The sequence below is a fragment of the Symphodus melops genome (genome assembly GCF_947650265.1).
Source record: "Symphodus melops genome assembly, chromosome: 9".
Taxonomy (NCBI): domain Eukaryota; kingdom Metazoa; phylum Chordata; class Actinopteri; order Labriformes; family Labridae; genus Symphodus; species Symphodus melops.
In genome coordinates, this window is record NC_136699.1 from 18,625,640 (window position 1) to 18,651,734 (window position 26,095).

The 26,095-nt window shown below is 39.5% G+C and overlaps 1 protein-coding gene and 1 long non-coding RNA gene across 4 annotated transcripts in view; both read left to right on the plus strand.

Moving 5' to 3' along the window:
* LOC306828868 overlaps positions 1 to 13,838 on the plus strand; it is a 108,888-nt gene extending 95,050 nt beyond the window's left edge. Inside the window, exon 4 of the long non-coding RNA XR_013779796.1 lies at positions 13,820 to 13,838. This is a non-coding gene — a long non-coding RNA (uncharacterized lncRNA). The remainder of the gene's footprint in view (positions 1 to 13,819) is intronic.
* Positions 13,839 to 16,907: 3,069 nt separating this feature from the next.
* The window catches only part of gria1a (glutamate receptor, ionotropic, AMPA 1a), an 84,403-nt gene continuing 75,215 nt past the window's right edge, over positions 16,908 to 26,095 (plus strand). The window contains exons 1-3 of one of the 3 annotated variants that reach the window (XM_079351592.1): positions 16,908 to 17,007; positions 25,060 to 25,414; positions 25,564 to 25,698. In XM_079351592.1, coding sequence (XP_079207718.1) covers positions 25,327 to 25,414; positions 25,564 to 25,698 — 223 coding nt within the window. In that variant the 5' untranslated portion in view covers positions 16,908 to 17,007; positions 25,060 to 25,326. Of the gene's footprint in view, positions 17,008 to 24,820; positions 25,415 to 25,563; positions 25,699 to 26,095 lie in introns of those variants that run through there. The other 2 variants (XM_079351593.1, XM_079351594.1) reach the window with 2 other exon arrangements.

The window sequence follows — 26,095 nt, forward strand, 5'->3', positions numbered from 1 at the left end:
TAGATGGGATTTCACCCAAACTTGCAAAAAAAACCTTGGGGCTCAGTGGGTAGAGTCATTGTCTCTCAACCGGAAGGTCGAGGGTTCGATCCCCAGCTCCTGCGAGGAACACGTTCGATGTGTCCTTGGACAATACACTTAACCCTGAATTGCTCTGTCAGGGTGTATGCAGTTCGCTGCTCCTGTGGTCGAACGCTTGGTGCGCTAATTGCCCCACGGGGATAAATAAAGAAAGAAAAAATGAATTTGGCAATATTTTTTCTTAAACCCTGGATTTGTTTCCATTTATTAAAACATGTTTTTTTACATGTGATTCTGCTTTCAAGTAGATGCTAAATTAGGTTGAGAAAGTTCATTTGAAAATAGCACATAAAATAGATATTACATAAAAATAGCACATACATAGCACATCTAAAGGATGTTATTCTGTCTCAGACTTGTCCAATGACAAACTAATGCTTGCAAAAGCTTCCTAGGTATGTATTGAAAGTGCACCGGCAGTGGAGGAATACAGACGCTATTTTTGCTGCATTTGGAGCGGAGGAGGTTTGATGCAAATTCGCGACAATAGGCATCAAGGGGTTAAACCATTTCACCATTTGTCACTCTTTAAATACTTAAACCTTCAACCTATCCAGATTATAAGACAACATGTTTTTTTCTGACACACTGACTTTGTGTTAGAATGACAGCTTGCAGAGACCCCATTTCACCCTCAAATGTTTCTCTCTAGATTTTCACTTGTGATTGTCTTGTTAGTTGCTTTTCATTGGAGAAGCAGGAAATAGAAAACTCTGTGACACTGAAATTGAAAAAGAAACATTTGGCCAACTATTGAGCTTCCCACACCAGAGTTTATCATCAAAGTAAGAGAACCATCATGAATTTGAATAATCACAATTCCTACCAAATATAATAATGGCCTGGCCAGTCTCTCACTCTGATTGGTTGCTCTGCAGACAGTTCTGAAGAAAAGGACCAACCATGCCATTTTTCTGGCCCTGCAACAAAACTGTTGCAAAAAGAGTTGATTGAATTGTCATGTGAAGCCTTTCAAAGTTCTCTGGAAATGTGGATGGGGTGTTAGAGTGCAGAATTGAAATCCTTTTGACTGGCCGAATATTGTATGACAGACCTAGATTGGCTATGAGTCACCAAGCGGTCTTTCTTCCTGAGAGGTTGCACTGCAGTCGCCTAATGAAAGCTTCTCCAGTCCGCAGTAGTTTGAGAGGCAGCTAGACTTCGAGTCACAGGTGCATGACACAGCAGTGAGGTAAGAGTAGAGCACTACAGAGTAATAACTTTGGGCTTCAAATGAAAATAATTCAGCTTTATTGTCTTAAGGCAAACCAGGAGAAAAATGGAGAGGAGAGCGTTGGAAATGTTCTGTCTGATGTGACTGATGAGGGGAAGAAGGGAGGGCGGATGAGGACAGGCGATATGAATTGAACCTCCGACAGCTTAACGTCAGCAGCTTGCTGAAGAGAAGTGGAGCTGCGGGGTTAAAGAGGTGAGAAGTCTCCCATCGTGACAGGAGTGTGGCCATTTTCACGCAACAGCCATGGGTATTAAATTGAGTTATTTCTGCCGCGTCCAGCTGCCAGCAGGAGATAAGCGCTGTTTGGCTGAACCTGTGAACTAACCTGCATCTCCCAGAACCTGTCCTTGCCACGTTAATTGATGTATGCACATTCAGCGCTGTTGCTTCCTATTAATGCAACAAAACTGCCACTGCATTAAGATGGCAGAATTTTTATTTTAACTTCAACTGAATTACGGTGCTGTAGGGGCAGTGTTTGACTCACACGTTTGTTATGGTTGTACATAAAAAGCTACAAGCTCCCAAGCCACCTGTGAAACATCCTTTTTTGTTGTTTCTTGAAGTAAAGATAATCAAGATGATTTTTTTTATGACTTTGAGCAAATTCGCGACATATGTCGACTTAATCAGGCATAAATAAAAAGATGGGTCTCTGGAGAACTGTGTACAAATGATGTACCTGAAGAAAGAGGATGACAACTAGATAAAATAAATCTGTGTTTGTAGTTGTTATGCATCTGTTGAGGGATTTTCCCTCGTATCAAGCAAAGTATACCCCTGAATACGTGAATTGTCTAGGCAATGATTTCACTCACATTAAATCTCTATTTTAATGAGTAAATACAAATGATCAGGTAATGTTCAATTTAAAACCGTGTAACTGCAACATCATTACTTTAATACACATCTTTCAGATTAACAGGGGCCATATAGATGCAGGGGCATGAAGAAAAAGATGTTTCAGCATTTTTCAAATAAAACAATCGGATGTAACATGTGGCAGCAAAGCATTTAACTCACTGACCAACACAGTTGAATTTCCTTCGGGATCAATAAAGTATCTATCTATCTATCTATCTATCTATCTATCTATCTATCTATCTATCTATCTATCTATCTATCTATCTATCTATCTATCTATCTATCTATCTATCTATCTATCTATCTATCTATCTATCTATCTATCTATCTATCTATCTATCTATCTATCTATCTATCTATCTATCTATCTATCTATCTATCTATCTACATAATTGAAGTTCTTTACTGATGGTCTGAGGAATTGTTGATCCTACAAATCTTTTCATAGCTTATCTTTAGGTATCAAGTATTGGCTGCTGAAGAACAATAACAACAGGTAGTCCCCAAACCTGTAAGACATTTCTATCTATGAAAGCGTGGGGTGATGGTGGATCACTTTCAACCAACATCCCATTTTTTATTTGTCAGCCGAGGAAGCAATAGAAATTTGAACCAATAAGACGTCAGTGCCAACTATTTCTTCTCTGTTTAAAAAAGTTACGTCTTGAAAGGGTCTGGCAAAAGCCATGTGTGGCTAATATCAGAGAGAGAGAGAGACAAAGGAGGACAGTAATGAATGTAGGTGTGGCGACTGGTGGCAGGATGCAACCTGCACAGGTGGGCCGGACAATGTAAAGCAAAAAAAACCTTTTTTTTTTGTCCTCCATGTTTTTTCCCTTTCCCTGCCTTCTTCATTGTTAACGTGAGCTGGTGCATTCCGTCGTCGGACACGGTAATCCTTTAGTCTGAGATTTGCCAAGATGTTTATATCTTGTAGCGTTAGCATGTTTGAGATTATAGTGAAGAACATCTGTTGGGATTTTCCTTTAGTGTGAGATGCTGGCCCAATTCAAATTTGGGAAGGATTTTAGAAACTCCTGCAGTGTGAGCCAGGCTTTATACTGCTAAACTTTTCTGGCAACATCATAATCACACTTCACAGCTAAAAGCCACAAAGGTACAAGAACAGCAACTTGACAGAGTTTGAATCCTTTTGTTCTCTTTAACAGAATGGTCACTGTTTTACCTTAACAGGCTTCACACTTCACTTGACACTAGAGCAGTATATAGGCTACTGTTTTGCAGCGTCACCTTTCTTTAATTCCTGTCAAGTGTTTGACTCTCAGTGTGTGACTCGCTTGTTCCTCAGGGTCACTGACCCATAGCAAGCAATTTGAAGTGATTCAACCCTGACACTTGACAGTCATGTATCCTCAGTTGAATCACTTAACTTGGTTGCCTCTGACTGAGATGACACAGTCTCGGACTGCGAACGGGTAGATAAGGAAATACACTAGATGAGGGAATTAATGTGATACTTAAGCATATGTCATTTATAATTAATTGCACTGTCAGCAGTGATAAGGATGATAATGATGCAGTGACCACAATTGCGTCATGGTAATAGTCAAACAGTTTTCGAAACAACAACAGTCAAACACAACACCCCAGTCTCAGACCCTGACCACATTCAACATATACCACTGGGCTTCTGTTTTTACAAAGGCTGTGTTTCTTTTTTAAATCTCATGAGGTATAAATCCTTTCTGTCCTGATTAGGGTTGTGTTATACTTTATTTCTAAAGAGCCTCTTTTCTCCTCTTTAGACTCACTTGGTGTTAACCTCCACTCCTTCTTGTCAGGCATTAAAGACTGACATCAGAGAAACAACATTGTTTTACGTTATCATTACACGAACCATCCTGTTGATTTGCTCGGGGAAAATGGCGATTACTGCAGTGTCTCCCAATATTATTCATGTCTTGTTCCCAACTTCACCAAAGGACCGGGAAGGAAAACAACTGTTTTTCTTACATATTTGAACAGATTTTAACTTGAAGATGGAGAAAGGAAGAATGTTGCTTTTGATGTTTTTAGTCGAGGGGCGAAGCTAAGCCTTGGTATAGGCTCTTTTAAAAACAGCCAAGGTTGAGGATTTGCTTGGAAGCAGCACAGCTACAAGGTTAGCAAGCAACGCTAGTCTGCTCTAGAATAAGGAGGATTAGGAGCTAAAGATTAGACTCTAATGATCCTGAGGTCTGAGTGGAGCTTCAGCACAAGAGACATTAAACTAACTCATGGCCTGTCATCAAAAACAGTGAAGGGCTTGATAAGCTTCGCCCATGCCTACAGGCCTCTTTGCTCATCTTACTGTGCACTCAGATAGTGTGCCGATAAAATGCTGTAAGTGTTGCAAAGTAGTCTCTTGACCTTGATAATGCAACCAGCCATGATGAGGGGCTTGGGGGAACTTATACATGAGCTTATCTAAACAGCTAAATGCTGCCAGTTGAAACTGAGGGAAAGGAAGAAAAAAGAGAGAGGAAGACAAAGAACAGGAGTAAGAAAAAAAAGAATAAAAGCAAAGGATATGCTATAAAAATGGAATAAAGCATTTGTGTATATTTTAGGCAAGATGCTATGTAACGAATCCTGTTACATAGCATAGGAAATAAGTCCTTGACTCTTGTATTGTGGCTCAAGACTAAACAGCTTTCCCTGAGGGATGAAAACATTGTTTCCAAGTTTCCAAAGCAGAAATATTTAGAGGTCAATGTCTGTTTTATGGAAACAACCACAGCACAGAAATTGATCACTATACTGTATAAGCATTGATATATCTTCAACTAATCCATTTGTCATACTTGTATGTAATTCAATACTCCACTAACACAGAGGGTGAACTTGGTAGTATTTAAGGAGAATACCTTTAAGGAAAACACTCAATATCCAATTAAAAATTACCATCAACAATAGTCTATGAATTGGGGGTACTGTTTAGTTTGTCAATAGCTAATGTTTTCTGAAAAAAACAGTTTGTATGAGTGGACAGGGATCACTTCAGGTGGCTTTATAAAACAAGACATCACAATGATTTCCTACAACAGCTTCAAATAGGAGCAAACATCAGATGTTAAATGTATTAAACACACAGCAGCTCCGTGGGATATGTAGTTGAATGAGTAACTTTGCTAGTTGCACCCAAATCAATAGTCTAAAATCATATAAAAATCTGTTATTTTGTTTAACCTTCCAGGACCAAGCGAAGCATCCCCATGGAAGTATGGGTAGGCATTAAGCACCTGGAGCTACAGAGGCTTGAGCACTGTGTCCTAACACTTAAAGTTCACTTGGGAGTAGCCAAACAGTAAATTGCTTTACTCCCTGAAAGGTGAAGAGGAGGACACATGCTGTGCCTGGGAACTGCTGATACATGACACAAGAGGTTTTCAAGTGTATCTTTGTAAACCAGTCAGCCAGTGGTAGAACATTTGGGACAGAAAATCATCTTCTAGATCAAAGCGAACTGTACCTTTAATATAGTTTACAAGAAAGCGAGGCGAATAGTGACTGCCCTTCCTGTCCTCTGATTCAAGTTTAACCATCTCTGTCTTTTCTCTTGTGAATTACAGCCAACTTCCTCTTGAAAGGACCCCAGAAAGCACACTTTGCCAATAGACTGCTAGGGGCTGTTCTTATCTTCAGTTGTAAAATACCAACTCCATTGTCATGAAATTAAATGTGGTATTGTAAAAGTAGAGTCCATTTACCAATTTTATTAACTATTCACAAGGTAGTTTCAGATTTCATATTCATACTTATCCGGTCGATCGAGGGTTCGATCCCCAGCTCCTGTGGGATGTCCATTGTGTAACTTATTTTGCTCCCGCTGCTTCGTCGGCAGCCTATAAATGTGTATGAATCAGATTAGTTACTTCTGATGAACTCGCTACAGCAACCACTTCCATCATTGTGTGAATGGATGTTAATGGGTAGGTGTAAGTGTGTAAAAGCGCTTTGAGTTGTCAGAACAGTTCAACCTGAGCTTGTATTGGTCTTGTCCGATTTTCTATTAGGCCAGTGCTTCCTAAAGTTTACCATGCCAAGAACCCCCATAAAGCATTAGCCCTTTGATTAGGACCCCACTCCTGAATAGTTTATCAAATGCCTTGTACATTATGCTGGCAATTGTTTAAAAAAGATAAACATACAACTTCTCAATATATTTCCTTGTTTTTGTTAACAATTAATAATCTTTTCATTCATTCATATTGTTGAATGTCTTTTGTGAACGGTCTTGATTAATTGCTGTGTATTCAGCAATAATCAACAGTATATAGTGACGCACAAACACACACACACACACACATGCTCGATTTTGATTGGCTAGAGTGGTCAACTGAAAGATTGGTATAGGAAACAAACACACAGATTAAGATAAGTAGTGATTGCATCTTAACAAGATGAATATTAAAATGTTATTCTTATCAAAGTTAGAAGTTTCCTTTTGTTCTACCTGTGTTGGAAGGACCCCCACTTTGAACGATATTGTATCAGACTGTGTAAGGATTAAAAAATGAAATGCCTAAGACAAGTAAACATGATTTAGGTTTAATAATGTTTTTAGTTTGTCTAAATCTAATACTGTCTCTGACTTCAAGTATACCATGGAGTACGTTGAATGCCTGTTGTGTCATGTCGACCGAGGGCTTGTGCATCTGTATTGGATGCCAAGTGTTTATAATTTGCAATCTAAGAATGACAACAGGCTGGGTATCTGCAGTGGGGCTTAGACTAGAGAGCCCTCATACTTTCTCTTTAACCATCAGTCCTTGTGGCTTAAATAAGCACAAGGGGGAAGTGGAAATAAATGAAGTGCTCTTGTTTAGCAACCAATGACCCTCTCAGACTAGAGTAAGGGCAGGCTGCAAGAATGAGGGATTACCTCCCAATTATGTGATGCTGCCCACGGAAGAAAAACTAAAAAAAAAAAAAAAACGTACGTGGAGCCATTAAAAGAGGAAAAAAAAAAGCTAGTGGAGACTCCAAGCCCTTCTGTCAATTCTTCTTTTAGCGAACACATACGCTGTCTTAGAATTCTCCATTACCTTTTCTTTCCGAAGGGCTCTGACTGAAACTGTCTAGATTTGACTGGCATGTGTTAAATGATATAATGAAACCACGAGTGCTAAGGCAGCAAACATAGTGGCATGATTCTATTATGAAATTCATAATCCAGCTGAACATCATCCTCATTACTCTGTGTTAACCAACAATTGATTTAGAAAGTCATGCATTATTCATAGGTTGGGAATCTTAAGCCAGGAGAGCTGCAAAGGCAGGACACAGATACAATCACTGTTTACCCAAAAACCACCAAGGATCCTCTTTGCCTCTTTAGAGACCATCTGCTACTACACCATTGGCTCATGTAGGAAAAGCGCTTACAGAGATCACAGAAAAGTAAGTATTATAAAACCATTACAAAAATACTATTTCATTGTAAATAAAATGAACAAATTACATTTGTTAATATGTCTCAGATACTCTATGTGGCGGCAATTTGCCTACTACTGTGACATTTTACACCCCGCTAAGCATATTAAATTGGGGAAAAAAATGCTTCAGGGCTTTAGGGGGAATATTGTAATTAAACCACCATTACTTACAATGAATTTGTCACTTCTGAAGATGAGCAAGGGTAAGAGTGTACTATACGAACTTTGCAAATAAGGGAAATGTTTGACATTCTGGCAGCAAAGCAAGAACAATACTCTGAGGCATTTGCAGAGTGAAACGCCAGTGGAACAAAATAAATACATTTTTTTCTATTTTCTTCCCCTGAGATGAAGCCTTTTTCTATCAATCACAACCAAATTACTGGCAAACATTCATCCATCAATTTAGGTGAGGGCTAAATAACAACTTTATGCCTGACGTAGGAAATGAAAGAAACACATAAAAGGATGAGAAAGCAGAGAGCGCTAAAAGCAAAAGAGTCTATAACATCTGATCTTACAAATCCACTATAATTACACTGACAGACTATTATCACCAAACATGCAGTAAGGCAAACTGTTTTATAGAAGCAGTAGTGTTTTTCTGGTGATTCTGGATATACACATTCATACACATAGAACATAGACAGTATGTGTTATTTTGCTGTTTACCAGCATATAGATAAGAGTCTTCTTCGGCCGAGAGGCTAACATCACAGTTGCTCTTTGTGCATGTTGGTGTATTTCTATTTAATAAACACACTTGCAGTAGTATGCATATTCATTCTTTTCTGCTTCCTGTTATCTCATGTGACAATAAGTAATGCATTCAATATATCCATTTATATAAAATAGAAAGCTTTTATGCCTCTCTCCATTCTCATATCTTCTCCTGGTTCGTGATGCTTGTCCTCTGAGGCTCAGTGAGCTTATCCCTCCACAGTGTAGTGTTCAACCAAACCGCACATGTAACGGTGGCACCAACCCCCCTGAGACAAGGTGATGAAACATTCCCGCTCAGCAGCTTAAAAGAGAATTGCAGTTTCCATAGGAACAGATCTAAAAGCAATTAGATATGACATGCAGAATGAAGCTTGATGAGCAATCATTTAGAAATGGCCCTCCAAATGCTATCAGAGAGGTGATGAATCCTCTTCTTGACTCTCTTCCTTTCATTTCCGTCTCTTCATCGCTTGGGTTTCATCTATCTATGTTTCCTCGCCAGATACAGGTTTAAAGCACACTTTTTTGCAATTAATCTCATTCTTTCATCTTGAGGGCCCCGTTCATCTTCTGATCAGCCAGCATGTCTCAAGTGGAGATCGATGAAAAGCCCCTTGTTTTCTGAAAAGAAAAAAATGGGATGCTGAGGATGATGCAGAAAGGCAAACACCAGGATGAGTTTAGAAGAGATTAGAAAGTAAGGAAAAGGAATTAAGGAGCAAATTAAATAGGAAAGGCCAAAAGTGAGGACGGACAAATTGGACCAAGACGAGGCAAGAGAAAGAGGGCTCTCAGATTGGTAGACAAAGACGAGAAAGAGGGGCATGCAATAATCGAGACGCTCATTTGGGGCTGCGGTCCTCGCTCCGCTGAGGCTCATCTGCATAATATTACTCCTTGCCTCATTAAGGATAAGCAGAGGTGCTTGCAACATTCTGCCAGGTAACATGTGATAGAATCTCCCCCCCACCCCACCTGCTCTTTCATCCCTGCCCTCCATCTTCGTTTCTCAGCCCTCCCACCCTCCTCCTGTCCAACCCTCCCTCACTCTGCGTATCAAAAACGCATAAGAGAGATAAAGGGAACATCTGACAGTCTGCAACCCTCTCCACCTCTCATCCATCATACATAAATGCTTCCCTCCCCCTCCTCTCCCTCACTTAGCCCCCCCCCTTGCTCATTTGTTGGTTTGAATTGTGACTCCCTTTCCCTCTCCTTTGGCATGTCTCTACTCGCGCCTTGCTAAAGCATGACGGCATGTCAGCAGCAGTTTAGCAAAGTACACATCTTTCCAGGAAGGAATGAATGGATTTCATCTCTATTTTTGCCTTGCTCTCCTCCGTCTTCATATTCAACGTAACCCAGAGTGACAACGTCTCTGGCGCCCATGTTTAAGGCCACTGGTTAGATTGCAGTCTCAAAAGTGCATGCTGTTTCACAGTAAAACTGGAGGCGAGCTACAAAACGCTAGCGCCAACCGATACAAACACATGTCTCCCATGGGGGAGCGATTCAAAATCACATCAAATGTCATCCATCACAGCCCCCTCGTTTATTTGCCATAGTCTCTTGACTTAGAGAATAATGCCTGCTGTGGCAATCAATAGATTTCTTCACAACTAATGTCACTCCCTGTTCTGCTCTCTCCCACACACCCACTCACTTGTTGAGAGGCTAGATAGCACAGCACAGATTTTTTTCCCTCATTTTCCACTCACACACTCCATTTGTTTTCACATCTTTGTACTTCTCTCCTGCTCTGGTCCCTTTTCTCTCTCTTTCCTCTTCTATCCCCCCCCATCTCTCATTTCTCTCATTCTTTGCCTCCCTCTCTATCTCTGACAGCTGTTGTTGCTTTGCTGTGTTTGCAGCCTACGCCTTATCTGGGCATGAATTCATTTAGCTGCCATTAGATGCCTCTCCACAGACCCTGCACAGAGCTCTTCTAAAAGAGGGAACCCATTTAAACAGCATAATTCATAACACAGAGAACAGCAGTGCAGATGGAGGAGTAATGTGCTTTAATGCTGTCAACTGTGGGTAGACAAATGGCTGGTCATTAACATCAACATATCAATGCACGGAGAGAGAGAAAAAAAGTAGATGCCTCAATGTTGTTATCATTTACATAGAATATGTTACAGTAAGCGCTGCATTTTTGACATCAAAGTATTTCCCCAGCAAAATGACACTTTCCACAGGATTTATGCTGAAATGTAGGGTCTTATTTTGCTCCTACTGCCTACATATGCAAATTAAACTTTTAAACCTTTTATCCAACTTGCTTAGATTCTCTGCTGTAATATGCTGATGGCAAGCATGAGAGCCAGTCACCTATCCAGCTGTGTGCACCAAATGTCTGAAATTTGCATGCCTGGCTGTTACACACCTCCTTGTCCTCCATCCTTTCACTCTTTTCTTCCTACAACATATGATCAGACAGACTAGAAAATAGAGGTGGAACTTTTCGACATGGCAAGCAAACAAATTGTTTTGAAGGACCACATTTTGTCTAGGTTGTTACACAGAGACGTCTTACCCCCTTTTTTTTTTTACCTCTTTTTTTTTTTTTTTTTACATTATTTTCAAATTAAAACGTAGAATATTAATTTCAATCTCGTTATGTAAACATAAAGATAAATCTTCTAAATACCAAAGATGGTCTGGCCTCTTCCAAAAGTTGTAGAGTAGCTCTGCTACAGCGAGTTCGGACACAGACACAGCTGCAGCTCAGCGGGTTACTTGTTTGTAGGAAATCAATCTCTTTTTCAAAAAAGTGAAAATGAATTGTAATTTGTTAATTATATTGAACTTGAAATCAGAGAAATGTATACACAGATAGATAGTATGCTATCAACAATTTGCCGAGCCAATTTCTTGGGGAAAAAGATATCAAGGTAGTCAAATTGAAAATTTGTTTGTTTGAAAATAAAGCTAATAGCATTTTAGCAGATAATGGCTGTAGCGTCAGTTGCCTCTTCACTGGAAATTTGAGGGTTTGAGCCCCAGCTCTTGGAGCAACTTGTCCATTGTGTCCTTGGGCACAATGGACAAGTCTATCTATCTATCTATCTATCTATCTATCTATCTATCTATCTATCTATCTATCGATCTATCGATCTATCGATCTATCTATCTATCGATCTATCGGCAGTGTATGAGTGTGTATGAATGGGATTAGTGATTTGTGATGGTCACTTTACAAAGCAGACTTTACCATCAGTGTGTAAATGGGTAAGTGTAACGTATGGTGTGAAAGGCTTTGATTAGACTACTAAAGTGCTTTAAAAACTCAAGTCCATTTACAATTTACCATTCTACTTTTCTCCCGTAGCTGTCTAACAAATATTATTTTAATGATCATTTGGAAAAACCTTTTTTTCTTTCTCTTCATGTAGTGGCAGCAGTGTAAAAGTGGGTGAATATGTGTCATTATTTATAAAACCCTAAACATACAGTATAACAGTTTTTCTTTTTTTTTTCTGGGTAAAGATCTCCTTGCTCACTAATTATGTACCTCTCACATTACTTCCCTGCATATAGGTAAGGAAAATAAAATAGAGGAGTTCCCCAAGGCTACAATCTAGGGCCTCTTCTGTTCAAAGTTTTCTGCTTCTCACTAGTTCAGAGAAGATGTATGCTAAAGCAACACACAAAGCATCTGTGTATGTTGGTGTACACTTATGTATATGAAAAAGGTTTAATCTAAAAGTGACATGAAAGACCACAATCCAGATCAGAACTGTTGTTGTTGTAAAGGACTCCGACCGAAGTTCTATCTTCTGCTTTGAAACAAATGACTGTCACCACCACAAGGTATAGTGATCTTGGTAGGATTAGGAAAATCTTCTGTCAGTTTCTTGTAGATTAATTACTGTAGTTATTTCTGTATAAATCTACTTAAAAAGCCCATTACACCGCTGCATTTGACGGCTATTGCTAGTATCCCTTCAAAGGCCTGGGTGGCGGATCACATCAGTTTGTCAAGGAATCATCTTACTCTTGACTTACAAAGCCAGAAAAGGTATATGGCCAAAATTCATTTTTATACCTCAGCAAAACCATCAAGATTGTGCCTTTGTCCTTTCACTCCTGTATCAGTCCATTAATAGTTTGGTCACTTCCTCTTCAGGCCACGTCATCAGATAGCTTTGTCACCTCTGCTCAGCTCTGATAATGTGTCTTCATATCATCCCTCTCATACAGGTCTACTCATACATATTAATTGGAAATCAAATTGAAGAAGCACCTCCATCCCCCTGTCACTTCTGCAGAGGTATTAATGGAAAGCCATTAACCTGTTAACGACCACTGCTCAGTAATGGTCAATTAAGTGTCATTATACATGCATTTATTCAATTTGTGTTGCAGAGTTCAAACATCAGAGCCAAGCACAAAATGAGAGGCCTCAAATGCACAAAAAAAAATGCAGATAATGTTAATGGTTCATAATCTAGTTCAGTCTACTCTTTACCGGCGAGTGTATAATGTATTTGTGGAGTGCTTTTCCAAACCAAACATTACACTTTTTCTTCCTGCAGGGAGGAAGGAAATGAAGCTGTTCTCCACTGAGATTTGTCCCTCGTTGCTGTTGTCATCGCTTCAAACTGCTGGGTCATTACTGCACCACAAGCAGCTTGGCTTAATGTCTTTTGACTTAACACTAATGACTGACTCTGCATCTGTCCCTGCAGGGAGGAGAGCGGACGAATGCACTGTGAAAAGTCACACTAACTCTTATTTGCAACAATTAAGGCGGCGATTCTCATTTCATCAGTTTTCTTAAAGTACTTCCACAAGGATGTTTGGGGTTTTCATAAGGCCGTTAACAAAGACGTTTCGCCCCATTAGTGAAGGGGAGATGATAATAGAAGAAGGAGAGGGCAAAGACAGACAAGGAGAGAAAAACAGACCTATGTAATTTCCTCTCTCCCTTTCCTTAATTTCTTCCCTTCACCTCTCCCACCTCCCTCCCATCCATATATCTCTCATATCCGTCCCTCTTTTACCCCCTTTTTTTCCCCACTCCATGCACAGTGTTGGATAACCCATGCATATTTAACATTGCTGCATCTTCAAAGCTACGAACTTATTCATTAGCATTTAGAGTACTAATGAAAGCACGCAGAGTGCCAGCATCCTCGCTGTTTCCCTACACCTCCTCTCTACTCTACTCATCCAACCCAACACCACTCGCTGCACATTACTCCACGACACCTCAACCCCCAACCTGTCCAAACCAAAGCCCCTCAGTCGTCCTATCTCTCTTCCATTCCAACACAGCATTCAATTACAGGAGTAGTGATTTACAATTTAAAACATAGAAATATGTGGGAGAGTCAGCAAAGCCCTTCTAGATTTATTGTCTGTTCATTTACCACATTTCCACCCACAGTTACTCTGTGAATTTCTCCAATCTTTTTTTTTTGTCATTCTTTAATTGTTGCTTTTTTTTCTTTCTTCGTCTTTGTTCCAGCCTGACTCCAGGGGGAGGAGAAGCAACGAGTTCCCATGGGTCATGAGGTGTGTTGTTCATTCCTTCACACGCCCTCCTTCTCAGTGTGTGTGTGTGTGTGTGTCTTTCTCTCGCTGGAAACGCTCTCTCTAGCTTCTCGCTACACAGAGAAAGACGGGAAGTGGCTTGATGCTCAGCTAATTGGGCAGGAAACAATGTTCTCTAATGCAGTAACACTGAGTGAATGCAGTGAAATGTGAAAAGCTCATTTTCTCTAAGGGGCAAAAAAAAAAAAAAAAGAAAAGCAGGGAAAGTCTCCATCTTCTCTTCGCCTGGGGTTCAGTTTCTATCTGTCCCCACACTGTCCCTCTCAACCTGCCCTTATTTGAAGAAAAAAGCTTTTGAAGCCAAAGCGACAAGCTCAAAAAAAGGGGGTGGATCTCTACACCGCCTCCAGGACTGCAGATTTGTCGCTCTCCCACACTAATACACAGGGGCTCCAGCAGGTAGCTTGATTGACAGAGAACAAGAGAGAGACAGAGAGTGTACAGAAGCAATAAGGGAGGAACGGGAAGGAGTGATGAGGGAAGACAGACGCTGGAGATAGTGAGTGCTTTGGAGAGAAGAAGAAGGGACTGGAATAAGAGAGTTAATCTGCTGAGAAACAGATTGGCATTCCTATCCCTCCTTCCCCATTCCTCAAAGAAAAGCACAAATTCAGCACTCGAAGACACATGCTCTCTCTCTCTCTCTCCCTCTCTCTCTCTCTCTCTCTCTCTCTCCCTGTCTCTCTCTCTCTCTCTTACTCTCACTCTATCACTCACATATTTACATTCACTCTCATGGGAATTCACTCACAAAAGACAATTCAAATGGTGGACACTCATGCATGCAGCTCATACTGAGAAGCACATGCAACATCGACAGAGATGCTTATAGCAAGAGAAGCACTGGTGTGGCCCCATAGGTTCACTCAGTGGCCAATTGCTGCTTTCCATTTTTGGCACAAAGACACTTGGGGTGACCAGAGAACAGGGTTTGCTACTAGAAAGATATGGGTCAATAAAACACCAGGGACATTTTTAGCTCAAAAGGAGATTGATTTCTCGGTGGCAGGAATACTTTCTGACCTTCACAAACTTTCACAGACCTGTTTTCCATCTCTTTATTACGACCGAGCGCCATAACATTTGTTCCAAACACGTCCTAGTGATAATAGGAACTTAATTGTTTTCTCTGTACTCTTATATCGAAGTATTCAAAGATTTTTATGAACTCTGTGTACTTTCCCCCATTGGTTACCAATTACCAATCGGTTCTGGCATCCCTTTGTGTTAATGCTTCGCTTTATTTTGTCATTTGCATCGTCTTATTTCTCTGTTGATAATCCTGACTGTAGTTTAGTCCTTCCTGTTTCATTTTCTGTTTTGTTTTTTTTACTGTGCACCATGTTCTGTGTTTCCCATGTCTGCCATCATCATTAGGACAAACTACAGTAACTAATGTTGACACTCTTTTACTCTTCATTGAAACAGATCATAGCTTTCAGGAAAAATGCTCCAAATATAAACATTATTGTTCTCCCCGTGGTGTTTCTACTATTTCCTTGTGACCCTTGGTGTTCTCCTTGTGGATTTCTTTCTTGGATTTTGATTAACTTTGTTTTGGAACTTCAAAAAGTAAGTTTATTTATTGTTTTGCCTTTTTTTGTGATTAAATAGTATGTTTGTTTTTTGCTAAACTGTGAAAGGGAAACATTTGGTCTTTCTTTTGGGAATTTGTTAAATAGTCAACACCACTCGTATCCATCTGATGCAGCCATTACTAAACATTGTTGATAAACTCAATCCTATGTTCATATTATTGATAATCTTTATTTTCCCACAATTGCATTTAATCTACATACATTCCATAATGACCATTCTGTATGTGGTGATTGTTGTATATAAGAAGTGCCAAGGGATTCAAGAGAAAGAAAGCAGCATTATGTGTGCAGTAAGTGCAAATGCAGAGTGAAGATTTTCCACTGCTTCCTTACATCACATCACCAGCTGGTAGGTGGTTTGATTTTATTGTGAAGTCATAAAGTTTCATGAAATGATTTGATCCGTCGTTTCAGCATACAAGGAGAAGCTGCTGTTAGCTTTGCATGACTTTTGTGACAATACAACACAAGTGTATTTGGCCCAATGGCAGAACAACACACCATTGGCTCCTCTGTTTGGTTTCTGATAAAGCGAAAGCTTAAGGTGTGTTTTGACTGGTATAAAAAAAAAACACAGCTTCAGTTACCTGGATGGATTATAATTTTAAATATGAAACTCGACAGCTTTCCTAGCATAATAATTGCTTACAGGGTAATACACTGGTCCTGTCCAAAGATGCCAGAATAAACCTCAGTCTCTCATTAAAAAAGGAGAAATTGGTAGGAAGTGTTCCTGTGTTTTGTGTCGTTAACTTCTTGCAGTTGCAGTGTGTTTAGCTAGCAAGCCGATCTAATAGCTTTGTTTCCATAGTTCTGTATGTGTAAAGAAGATGCAGTGATTCATTTAAAGTGCATCATGTAACATGTACTTCTTAGTTGTGACAGGTAAAAGAATGTGGACATATCAGTGGGTTTGTAAATGCACTACATGCGTGTGTGACCTGCTTTGCGGACGCAGTAATGGTGGAATGGACTTGTCTGCTCTGCACAGTTCAAGCAGCCTGACAACACACCGCTATCTGTCAGGCATGCTCAACACTGACTCATAACTTTATCTGCAGCACACTTTGGGGAGAGCACTGTTTGAGCGTTGCTGTAAACGGTTCTGCCACGTGGTCAAAGCAGAGCGACAAGTGCTGCAGAAGAGAGGCGCGGGAAGGTGGCAAGTGTGATTTTTCCATATGGTTTGACTCGGAGACGTATTTCGAGGAATGATGAAGTGTTTAGTCTGCTTACCTGGGACATCTGTTGTGAATGATCTCGAATGGTAGGTGTCCTACTTGTTAAAATATGTGCTGTTTGAATCAACTTCGCACACACGCTCCTTATGTCTCTCTTCCCGTGACTGCGCGCTGACCTTTCCACGTCTGCCTCTCTCCCTCCCACTCCCCAAGACTTCCCCTGCAAGTATCGAGTCACTCAGGCTGCATCAGGCGCCGATTGAGATCATTAGAGCTGCTGATTTAACAACCTCATAGCACCCCGTGCAGCTGTGGCAGTAAAGGTTTGTGCACACACAAAGTTCCAAATTGATTGGACCAGCGCTGATTTCCCTGGGCAAATATGTGATGCGTGGTTGCTTTTATAGGGAAGAAACTGTCAACTCTATCACCTGCAATGTATACTGCAACAGATGAGCCGTGATATTGAACCGTGTGTGTATGTGTACGAGAAAGAGCGAGGCAAAGAGTGGTTACTCAAAACAGCCTCAAAGGTTTCAGAGGGAATTCTTGATTAGAAAATTAATTACTTTGCATCCAAAATTTCTACACCATTTATTTTTTAGTATAATAGCTTCTCCTTTTTCCCTCTCAGCGCTCTTATACAGTACCTGCTGTGTGTACTAATTAGAGTCCAGTGTCTAAAATTACGACCAGAATATTTCCTTCCTCCCCCTCCCTGTGGCTAGAATCCATGGCTACTCTTATCACATGCAGCCACTTGTATTTTTTATTCTGAAAGAGCTGTAATGAAAGCAATTCAACGTTAACACTGGACAGTAAGATTGACAGCTCGACGTCCAGTTAATCATTCACTTCCCTTTGACCGTCCCCGTAAGCGCGTCTGATCTCATTTGGGTTGACCCTGTTGGCTGTGCGGAACGTTAATTTGTTTTGATTGATCCTAAATGCTTGTTAGCAGAGGCGGAACATTCGCACAGATATGGCAGCGTTGATAATGAAAATTATTAGACAGGGAGACACTTAGCAAACATATCAATCTACGCCACACTTATATAGAGCTTTTTGCACATGTTCACCTGAAAGACCGTCATAAGCAACTAATACAGCTCAAGGAACAGATACTGCATGTGCTACATCAAATAAAGTGATTCCTAGCTTTGTATATATTTTTTAATGGAACTTGCTGGAGGGGCTTGAAGGATTTATGTAAACAAGTGTTATTTATCATACTCACTGGGAAGTGACAACAGACAAATGGTCCTATGAATGTTCAAATGAATCAAAGGTGCAATCATTAATTTTCTCATTACATGTTTTTGTTATCATACACCAGCAAATAACAAAAGGCATATTTCACATTCATTATCTGCTATTGGTGTCAGTCCGCCAGGTTTCTCCGCCTCAGTGAGACATGGGAATGCTTTACTGGAGCTGGCATGCTTACCCAGGGAAGTTTAATAAGTTACAAATGGGCTTTTTTCACAGATGTCAATTCGATATGTCGCAGAAGATGAAGCACATTGATGAATATTGAAATAATAAAATGTAGTAGCTGTTTCAGTTCCACAGACTTGGTGTTGTACAAGCTGGCTCACTGTCATGTTGACATGTCGTACATGGACACCAGAATGCAGCAATCGTTAATGTGATCATTGACGCCTCTCTTTTGGTACTTTGATGATTCAAAATGTGTGTGTTCCATGAGGCAACTGTTAAAGGGATTATTTTGTCTTACCTTATGGTGAAAAACAGGAAACGTAGATAAATGGAAATGACACGTTTTTTTTTTCTTTATAAAAACGTTGTTTAGATTTGTTTGATATTAATGGTTTTTTGATATAATCAAAATTAAGAAAAAGACACCAAATTATATCAAGTAAATCAGCACTTTCTGCGAAATGTAAATGCTTAATCAATGTAATACACCTCCTTTGAATGGAAGTTTTAAAGCTTCCTGCAGCTTTATGATTGCTATAATGATTCTACGTCTGCATTACTACAGATGGTAAATGGACTCAAGCTTGTATAGCACTTTTAGTCACCACATGTCACACCTTACGCATTCACACACTGATGGCAGAGGTTGCCATGTAAAGTGGCCAGAAGTAACAAATCCCATTAATACACATTCACAGACTGCTGACCAAGCAATTTGGGGTTAAGTGTTTTGCCCAACACATCGGGCACGTTGCTGCAGGAGCTGGGGATCAAACCCCAGACGTTCTGATTGACTCACTACACACTACCACCACACAAACTGAGCCACAGCCGCCTGTCAGATGCTGCATGTGCAAACATTTATTTTAGCAATGCATCCCTCTCTTCACCCATCTCTCTCTCTCTCTCTCTCTCTCTCCTTTATAATCTTATCTAATTGACCTGATTAGGTCAATTAAACGTGCATTAAAAGTAGAACATGATGTTCACATCATTTGACACCTGTTGTTTCTAATAATCTCAAAGAGTTTTCTCGTACTAACATAAACTCTGTTATGACATACAACTGAAAGATACCTCGGGTTTTAACAGTGTAAAACACCAATTACTGTCCCCATTGATTATTGCAGCCACCTGCCATTTCAAGAACATTGACTTCCTGTTATTTAGGAAAAAGGTAAACATACTATAAGATGATTTCAACAAATAAAGTCGCTCGATATGGATCTACTTCATTTACTTTACTTTCACGCATTGTTATGCAGCATTCACTATAAATGTCCTCTTTGTCATCCTAGCTTTGTGTCTATTTGCAGTTAGACAATGGATACTTCAGCCCCCTGAGTGTAGTCCTTTTTGTACAGTTTTCTGTCCTCTGTGAGTTTATGGGTACTCACAATATTTCCATTTCCCCAGAGGGGATTAATCAGACCATTATAATTTGTTCCCTGAAATTTGTCATGTCTGTGTGCGACGATGCTCGATGTTCTGGAACCACACAAGCATCGACTCCATCAATCAGTATTACCACGGTAACGTTGGGATAGCTCCACTTCCCCTGCGGCCAGTGGAGGGGAAAGGCAATTATGCAGGTAGCATTTGAGAGAGAGAGATAGAGAGAGAGAGAGAGAGAGAGAGAGAGAGAGAGAGAGAGATAGAACACCTGAATAGCAATAAAAGGATAAACAGAAAGAGTGCATGTTAATTCCACACACCACTTAATGTTTTTCTCTTTGTACTTAATGTCTGTTTGATCATGGGCATTATCTGATTGACTGTGTGCTTGGTGCATAAACAGCTTCTCTGGTTGTTTGAGGCTGTTACAAACATTGAGTGTGACCATCTGCAGTGCCTCTTCATTATGTGGGAGCTGAAAAACTGCCCTCAGGTACAGAGGGCCTTAAAGACTATGTTGGAGTTTTTCAGGGTAGAGCTCACTCAATGACTTCATAAAAATACCACTTCTGTCCTGTTTTTTTTATTTATTATTTTTTCTGTTGCTTTTGATGTGGATTAATTTTTACTCAATTCGCTTCAGTAAAAATTGTAGGCAGGGAGGGTGAATCAACATTCTCTCAAAATCAGTTAAATCAACTAAAATACATTACTGGCAGCCTCACAAATACCAAAAAAAAAAGCAATTTTAAGTATTGACAGCATGAACAATGAACTGCAGGTTTTAGTAACTTTTTTTCTCCGGAAAAATAGACACAGAGGCGCTGCTTGTCAACAATCAAGGCAGGCAACTGTATGGGGACCCTGAAGTGGAATGTTAACAAGGACATAAATAAGTTCAATGTTTAAGATCAGTTCATCTGAAGGTTAATTTTTTTTAAGTTAAACAATTAAACACAGTATTCATTTAATATGTTAAATACATTTAAAATAGCATGTTCAAAATTAAATTAAGATTAAGATTAATAAGGTCTTCAGGGACAAAGCAAACCCTTTCCCCATGGCATGTGAATTCTCGCACAACTTTTACATTGTCAGTAGCTTCAAAAGTTCCTCCCGTCTCAAGCCCTCCGTGTGCAGACCTTAATCAATTATGAGGGCCGAATAATTAAGCCAAATGTCAATAACTCATCCCAATTAAGGTACGGCACAAAAATCAAGTGCTGTCCAGGCCGGTCTGCTTCTTATCGATCGTGTGTTAATGCCAGGCATTTGTCCAACACTGGCGTACTTTCACAGTTTCTGTCAGTCAGTCAACAAGTGCTGCTACCAAGTGTGCAGATAAGGCGGCTAACAAGCCAGAAACCATCAGAATCCATTACTGATGCCTGTGTGTGACATGAAGATTGATCACTGCTACACAACCGAGGGATCACAATGAAAGGGATGGGATGACAATTTTCACACTATTGTTTTGCAAATTGTGTTTTGTCTGTGCTTCTTGTCTATCATTTGCAAAGGGTAGAAAACAATACCACGCTCAGTTTATTCTTCCTTTAAAACACATTTAAGTCATCTCAAATGCAATTGAACTGGAAAATCTCATTGCATGGGTAAAACTTAAAATGAAAAAACTAATCTTTTTTTTTTTTCACATATTTTTTAGAGAGCGAAGCAGCCAATGAGAATAAACAACTCTCATTTATCTCCTGCAAATGTCTTATTATCAAATGATTTCTTTAACAAATACATTTAATGCTGTTTGTCTTTAGGGCTGTAGGTAAGTTAAGACAGTTAAAGGCAGCATTGGTAATTTCTGCTTCTGGACCAATGGTGCTTTTGCATGTCAGTGAGGGGCGTGGCATTTAAGGGGAGGGGGTGGGTGTCGACCAAGCACTGAGGGACTACTATTTTCAAAATCATGTTAGTTTTTGGAAATGACCAACCCTGCCCTTAAAACATTTTAAAGTTAACAATTACCTGACATTTGACAATAATTGACATTTTTGAGGTCATTTAGAATGTTCTATGGAGAAAAAAAGACGAGTGAGCCCTAAAGTCCAAAGACAAAAATACTGGTACAATAAAGATTTGAATTCATTTCTGGCATGAGGGGCAGTGAGCCCATTCCAGCTTTTGCACACAACTTGCGACCCCCTGTCCTCTGAGGTTGTTGTGTATAATGTGTTAGCAAACAGTTGCCGTCAGTGAAGTTATCAGTGATGTTAAATTACAACTGAAGAAGTGTCAGTCAAATCATTTTATTTAACCGTCTTTCTCTGTTTTTGGTCTCCTCTTTTGCTTCAGAAAACGGTCTTTCTTTTAGTTAAATGCTTTGTTTTCCTATTTGCTCCCTGCTAATGTTGTCCACTTGCACCTGTTTGACAGGCTTTAAAATAACTACAATAATAGATTAATAGATAAACTTGGGGGCTGCAAGCATTGAGATAATGTGGAGAGTTGTAAATGCCAATAATAAGATCAAGAAAATAAGCTCTAAACACTGCTGTTGAGCTACAGTTTGAGGATGATGCTAGCTTTTTGAGCAACCTTTAGCAGTGTTATACACATATGTTGATAATTCAAGTTGTGTGTTTTTTTTCTATACACAAATGTGACTAAATGTCATCGAGCTACAGTAAGGCATCCCTGACAGTATCTTTGTTTTTACTCTCAGTAGTTCCTGTGGTCCCTGGAGGAGCCTTCTATGACAGACTGATGTTATTTAGCTAAACCTAATCTACTCCTCGACCTCTTTTGTTTCTTTGTCACCTCTGCAGCAATATACTTTTTTATAGTTAGGCCTCCAGTGGTGTGACGTACGTACACAAGTACTCACAACACAAGTGCAGTGACTCAATTATGGGAAAAACATGCTGCGAGTTGTTCTTTTTGGGTTTTTTTCCACTCAGCACTCAGACTGGAGAGGAAGCAGCAGATTTTGACGGATTAGCCTCATTAAACTCTTCTCGTTGACTTCTATTAAAAACCTCAGACAGACAGTCCCTTTGTGTGATCTGACTTCTTTAGGAACAAGCATGTATTTCTTACAATTAATCATTAATTACATATTTTCTTTCGGTATTGTTGTCCTCCAACAAGCTCAATGTTTGTTATTCTACTGCTAACAATACTATTTTAAGATCTAATGCATTCATTTGGATTTTTGAAGATTCCATGGTGCTCATTATACATGGTGCTCATTATACATGGGACACACACACACACACATATGTATATATATATATATATATATATATAGTTTCTGTATTTGCAAAGGCACACTAAACCTTTGAAACAAGGGTTGTTAAACAGTCCAACCATCTAACCATTTTTGTTTGAGCTCAACCTTTATCATTTTGAACAAAGGCAAGGAAAATGGGCCATGCCTGCATTTAGAGGACATCCACAATTCATAAATTAGATAACCTTTTTACTTTCTTTATTGCTATCACTTAAATGTGTAAAACACTGCAAGAAGAGTCATCATTCCTATCAGAAATGTTTCCGCTTAATTGGAAACACTGGAAATGTAATTCAGCACAAGCTACTAATCTTGTAAATTTCATTTTCCGGCTGAAATGACTTAATGCCTGCCTTTGTGTTATGGAAACAATAAGTAGGGGAAAGTGATTTTAACAAAAAAAAAAAGGGCCCTGCCTTGTTGTGATAAGTAAGCACATCCTTAATCCTAATTGTGTCAAAAGCAGGATTACCACTTCGTTTTCCAAACAAGCACCGGGCCATCGCGCCATAGTGAGGCTTGCAATCAATCTTGTGAATATCGTTGGTGCCGGTTAATTTGGCAGTGTGTACAAAAGCACAGGGCATGCACCTTTTCTTTAGGAAATAATTGGCTGTAGCTGTCTGTAAATACATGGTTTAAATCATAGCCAACCTTATCAGCTGCTCACCAGTCCTGCACTGTGTGTGTGTGTGTGTGTGTGTGTGTGTGTGTGTGTGTGTGTGTGTGTGTGTGTGTGTGTGTGTGTGTTTGAGGTTAAACAAAAGTCCTTTTTTGCATTCAGATTCATACTTTTTTTTTTTTTTTTTTTGAACCAAGACAGATGAAAGGCAAAAACCTGGAATTAATAAACCATTTTCCAAATTGTACTTTGCCATTGTTAAAGTTCTGAAACTCTTTAAAATGTTGTTGCATTTCAAATCCAAAACACCTTGTGAGGTGGCAAACAAAGTGTTATAATCCTCTGGAGATATTTCGTTCATTTCATCATCTTTGTGTTTCTCGTGTGTCTCATTTCATATTTTATTCCCCAACAAGCAAACACAAGACAGCTTCATTAAGTCTCAGGGCCTCTAATCATCCTCTGCAGCCAGCAACCAAGACAAGTTTCAAAAACTCATTTAATCTTTTATATGTATTACTATTGTGTGCATAGACTGCCGTGGCAGTTTTTCTTTTTCTAAACTATATTAGAACAAAAAATGTGAAACATAACCTGTCAATCAATGACAAACACTATAAGGTTTTGATATTCCTATATGCATCACAATGTGATGGCACCATATTGTCCCAATGCTGTCAAAACACATTTACTTAACATCTTGCATTAAGTTTAACAATTTATCATTGTGCAGGTCTTATTTCTATAAATCATACTTTTTTAAAATTGAACACTGCACATGACTGAGGGTTTGTTTTTAAATCTCCCATTAAACCATTTAAAATAAATGTGTGTCAATTATTCACTTAAATAGCCTAATGTTCGGTCATATCTTGGAAATAGCTGCTACTGAGAAAACAAGCTCATGAGAGGTTTCCTTAAGTTATTTACTCCCTGTTGGCATAATGACGTCTCCATCGGAAGGTATTCTTTTAGTTGCAATTGAAACTTTCTGGTTAGAAATAGATATAGTCTTAATATTTGTGTGCCTTAATTGCTTAACAATTTTTTTTTAAGGTTTGGTCTTTAAAATAAACTTCATTTTGTTGCAGCTCAGCTCTTTTGATTATAATTGAAATCCTGCTGGTTCATTGTTACAGCCGCAAAGAAACAACAAAAAAAGTGAGCATTTTAAAACATGTTGTAGATGGTAAATATGAATTGGCTTTACTTTTTGCAGTGCAGGAAAGTGAATGGATATGAAATCCAGTGCTCCTGGGGGACCTGTGGGTGCGCTCAAAAGCTGTACACTGCAAAAAAAGTAAAAAAAAATAATACGCATATGAATAATAATAATCTGCCGCCAGAGATTCATGTAAGAAATGAGCAGTTTCCATTTTTCTTCTATTAAATTGGACAACGCATTTGATGAACTATACAATCTCTTTATCAGCTGCTTTTGTTAGTGGAGAGTTTATTATTGTAGATCAATTCCTTTGTGAGAGATCGTTTTATTGTCTGCCTTGTTGCAGTAACTTGGGCAATTCCCAGACATTTCTGTAAATGTTCGAGATTTCCCATTAGGAAGGACACGAGATAAACCATCGCGCTACAGAGAGGAAAAACAGAGAAGAAAATATTGATAGATTGAAGATGAGAATCAACAGCTTTTCAAGATGGGCATATTTTTTGCAGTGCGGCTAATGCTGAAGTCATTCTCCGGCTCATACAACAGCAGCCAAGGACACGAGAGCATCAGCAGTGAGAGGGGGAAGAGGAGAGAGAAAGGGGCTTTCTCTCGCCATTGCGATCACTGTCTAGCTGCTGTACCGATGTTGGTGTAAAAGCTGCTCACACAGGAGGCGAAAGGAGCGGCAGAGGAGCGAGGAATTTAACTTCAGACACGGACAAACCTATGCTTGGATTTCGGCTTTTTCCCCCTTCGCCAATGCAAAAGGAAATATGCAGCGAAGCCTCACCATCCTCTACACCAGTTTACTGGGGATATGCTTGGGTTCAAGCTCAAGTTTTCCAAGTAACATCAATATAGGTGAGAATTACGCGCACGCATCAGACCTTTTGTTTCTGTTTTAAACTTTGTCCCTTTTATATTTTGTTGATCTGAGTGTTTTTTCCTGATGTCCCCTCGGGTTCGCTGATTCCTCTTAACTCCTGTTTTTTTTTTTTGCTGCTCAACAGGAGGATTGTTTCCAACAGAATCTCATGAATATGAGGTTTTTCGTTTCGCCCTCTCACACCACCAGGACATCCCCAAACTGGTGCCGCAGGTGGATATGGTCAAAATGGGGAATAGCTTTTCCATGACATATGCCTGTAAGTAAAATCTCGCTGGAGTCAGATTAGAATCGGATGTTCCTTTCTGTTCTGCATGGTTTCGCCCCTTTAGTCTATTCACCCGCTTCCCAAAGAGTGAAGAACAGCATGCTTGTAATGTTCAAACCTAAACTGGCTGTAATCGCAATCATAATAGGCCTACTCAGAAGACTCGCGAGTGTTGGTAGGCTATTTTAACTGTTGCGTGGGACCACGAAATACTTGTTCTTTCTGCTTTTCTCTGCGCAATTGCAGCGTGATTTTGCGCTCAAAGGAAGCCACGGCGCTTGTTCAAATACATTTCTGCAGCAGTATTAATAATCTCACAGTCATGTCATACCAGGTTTTGCAGTTATATGATTTTTTTTTTTTTAAATGAATGGCACTGTTTTTTCTT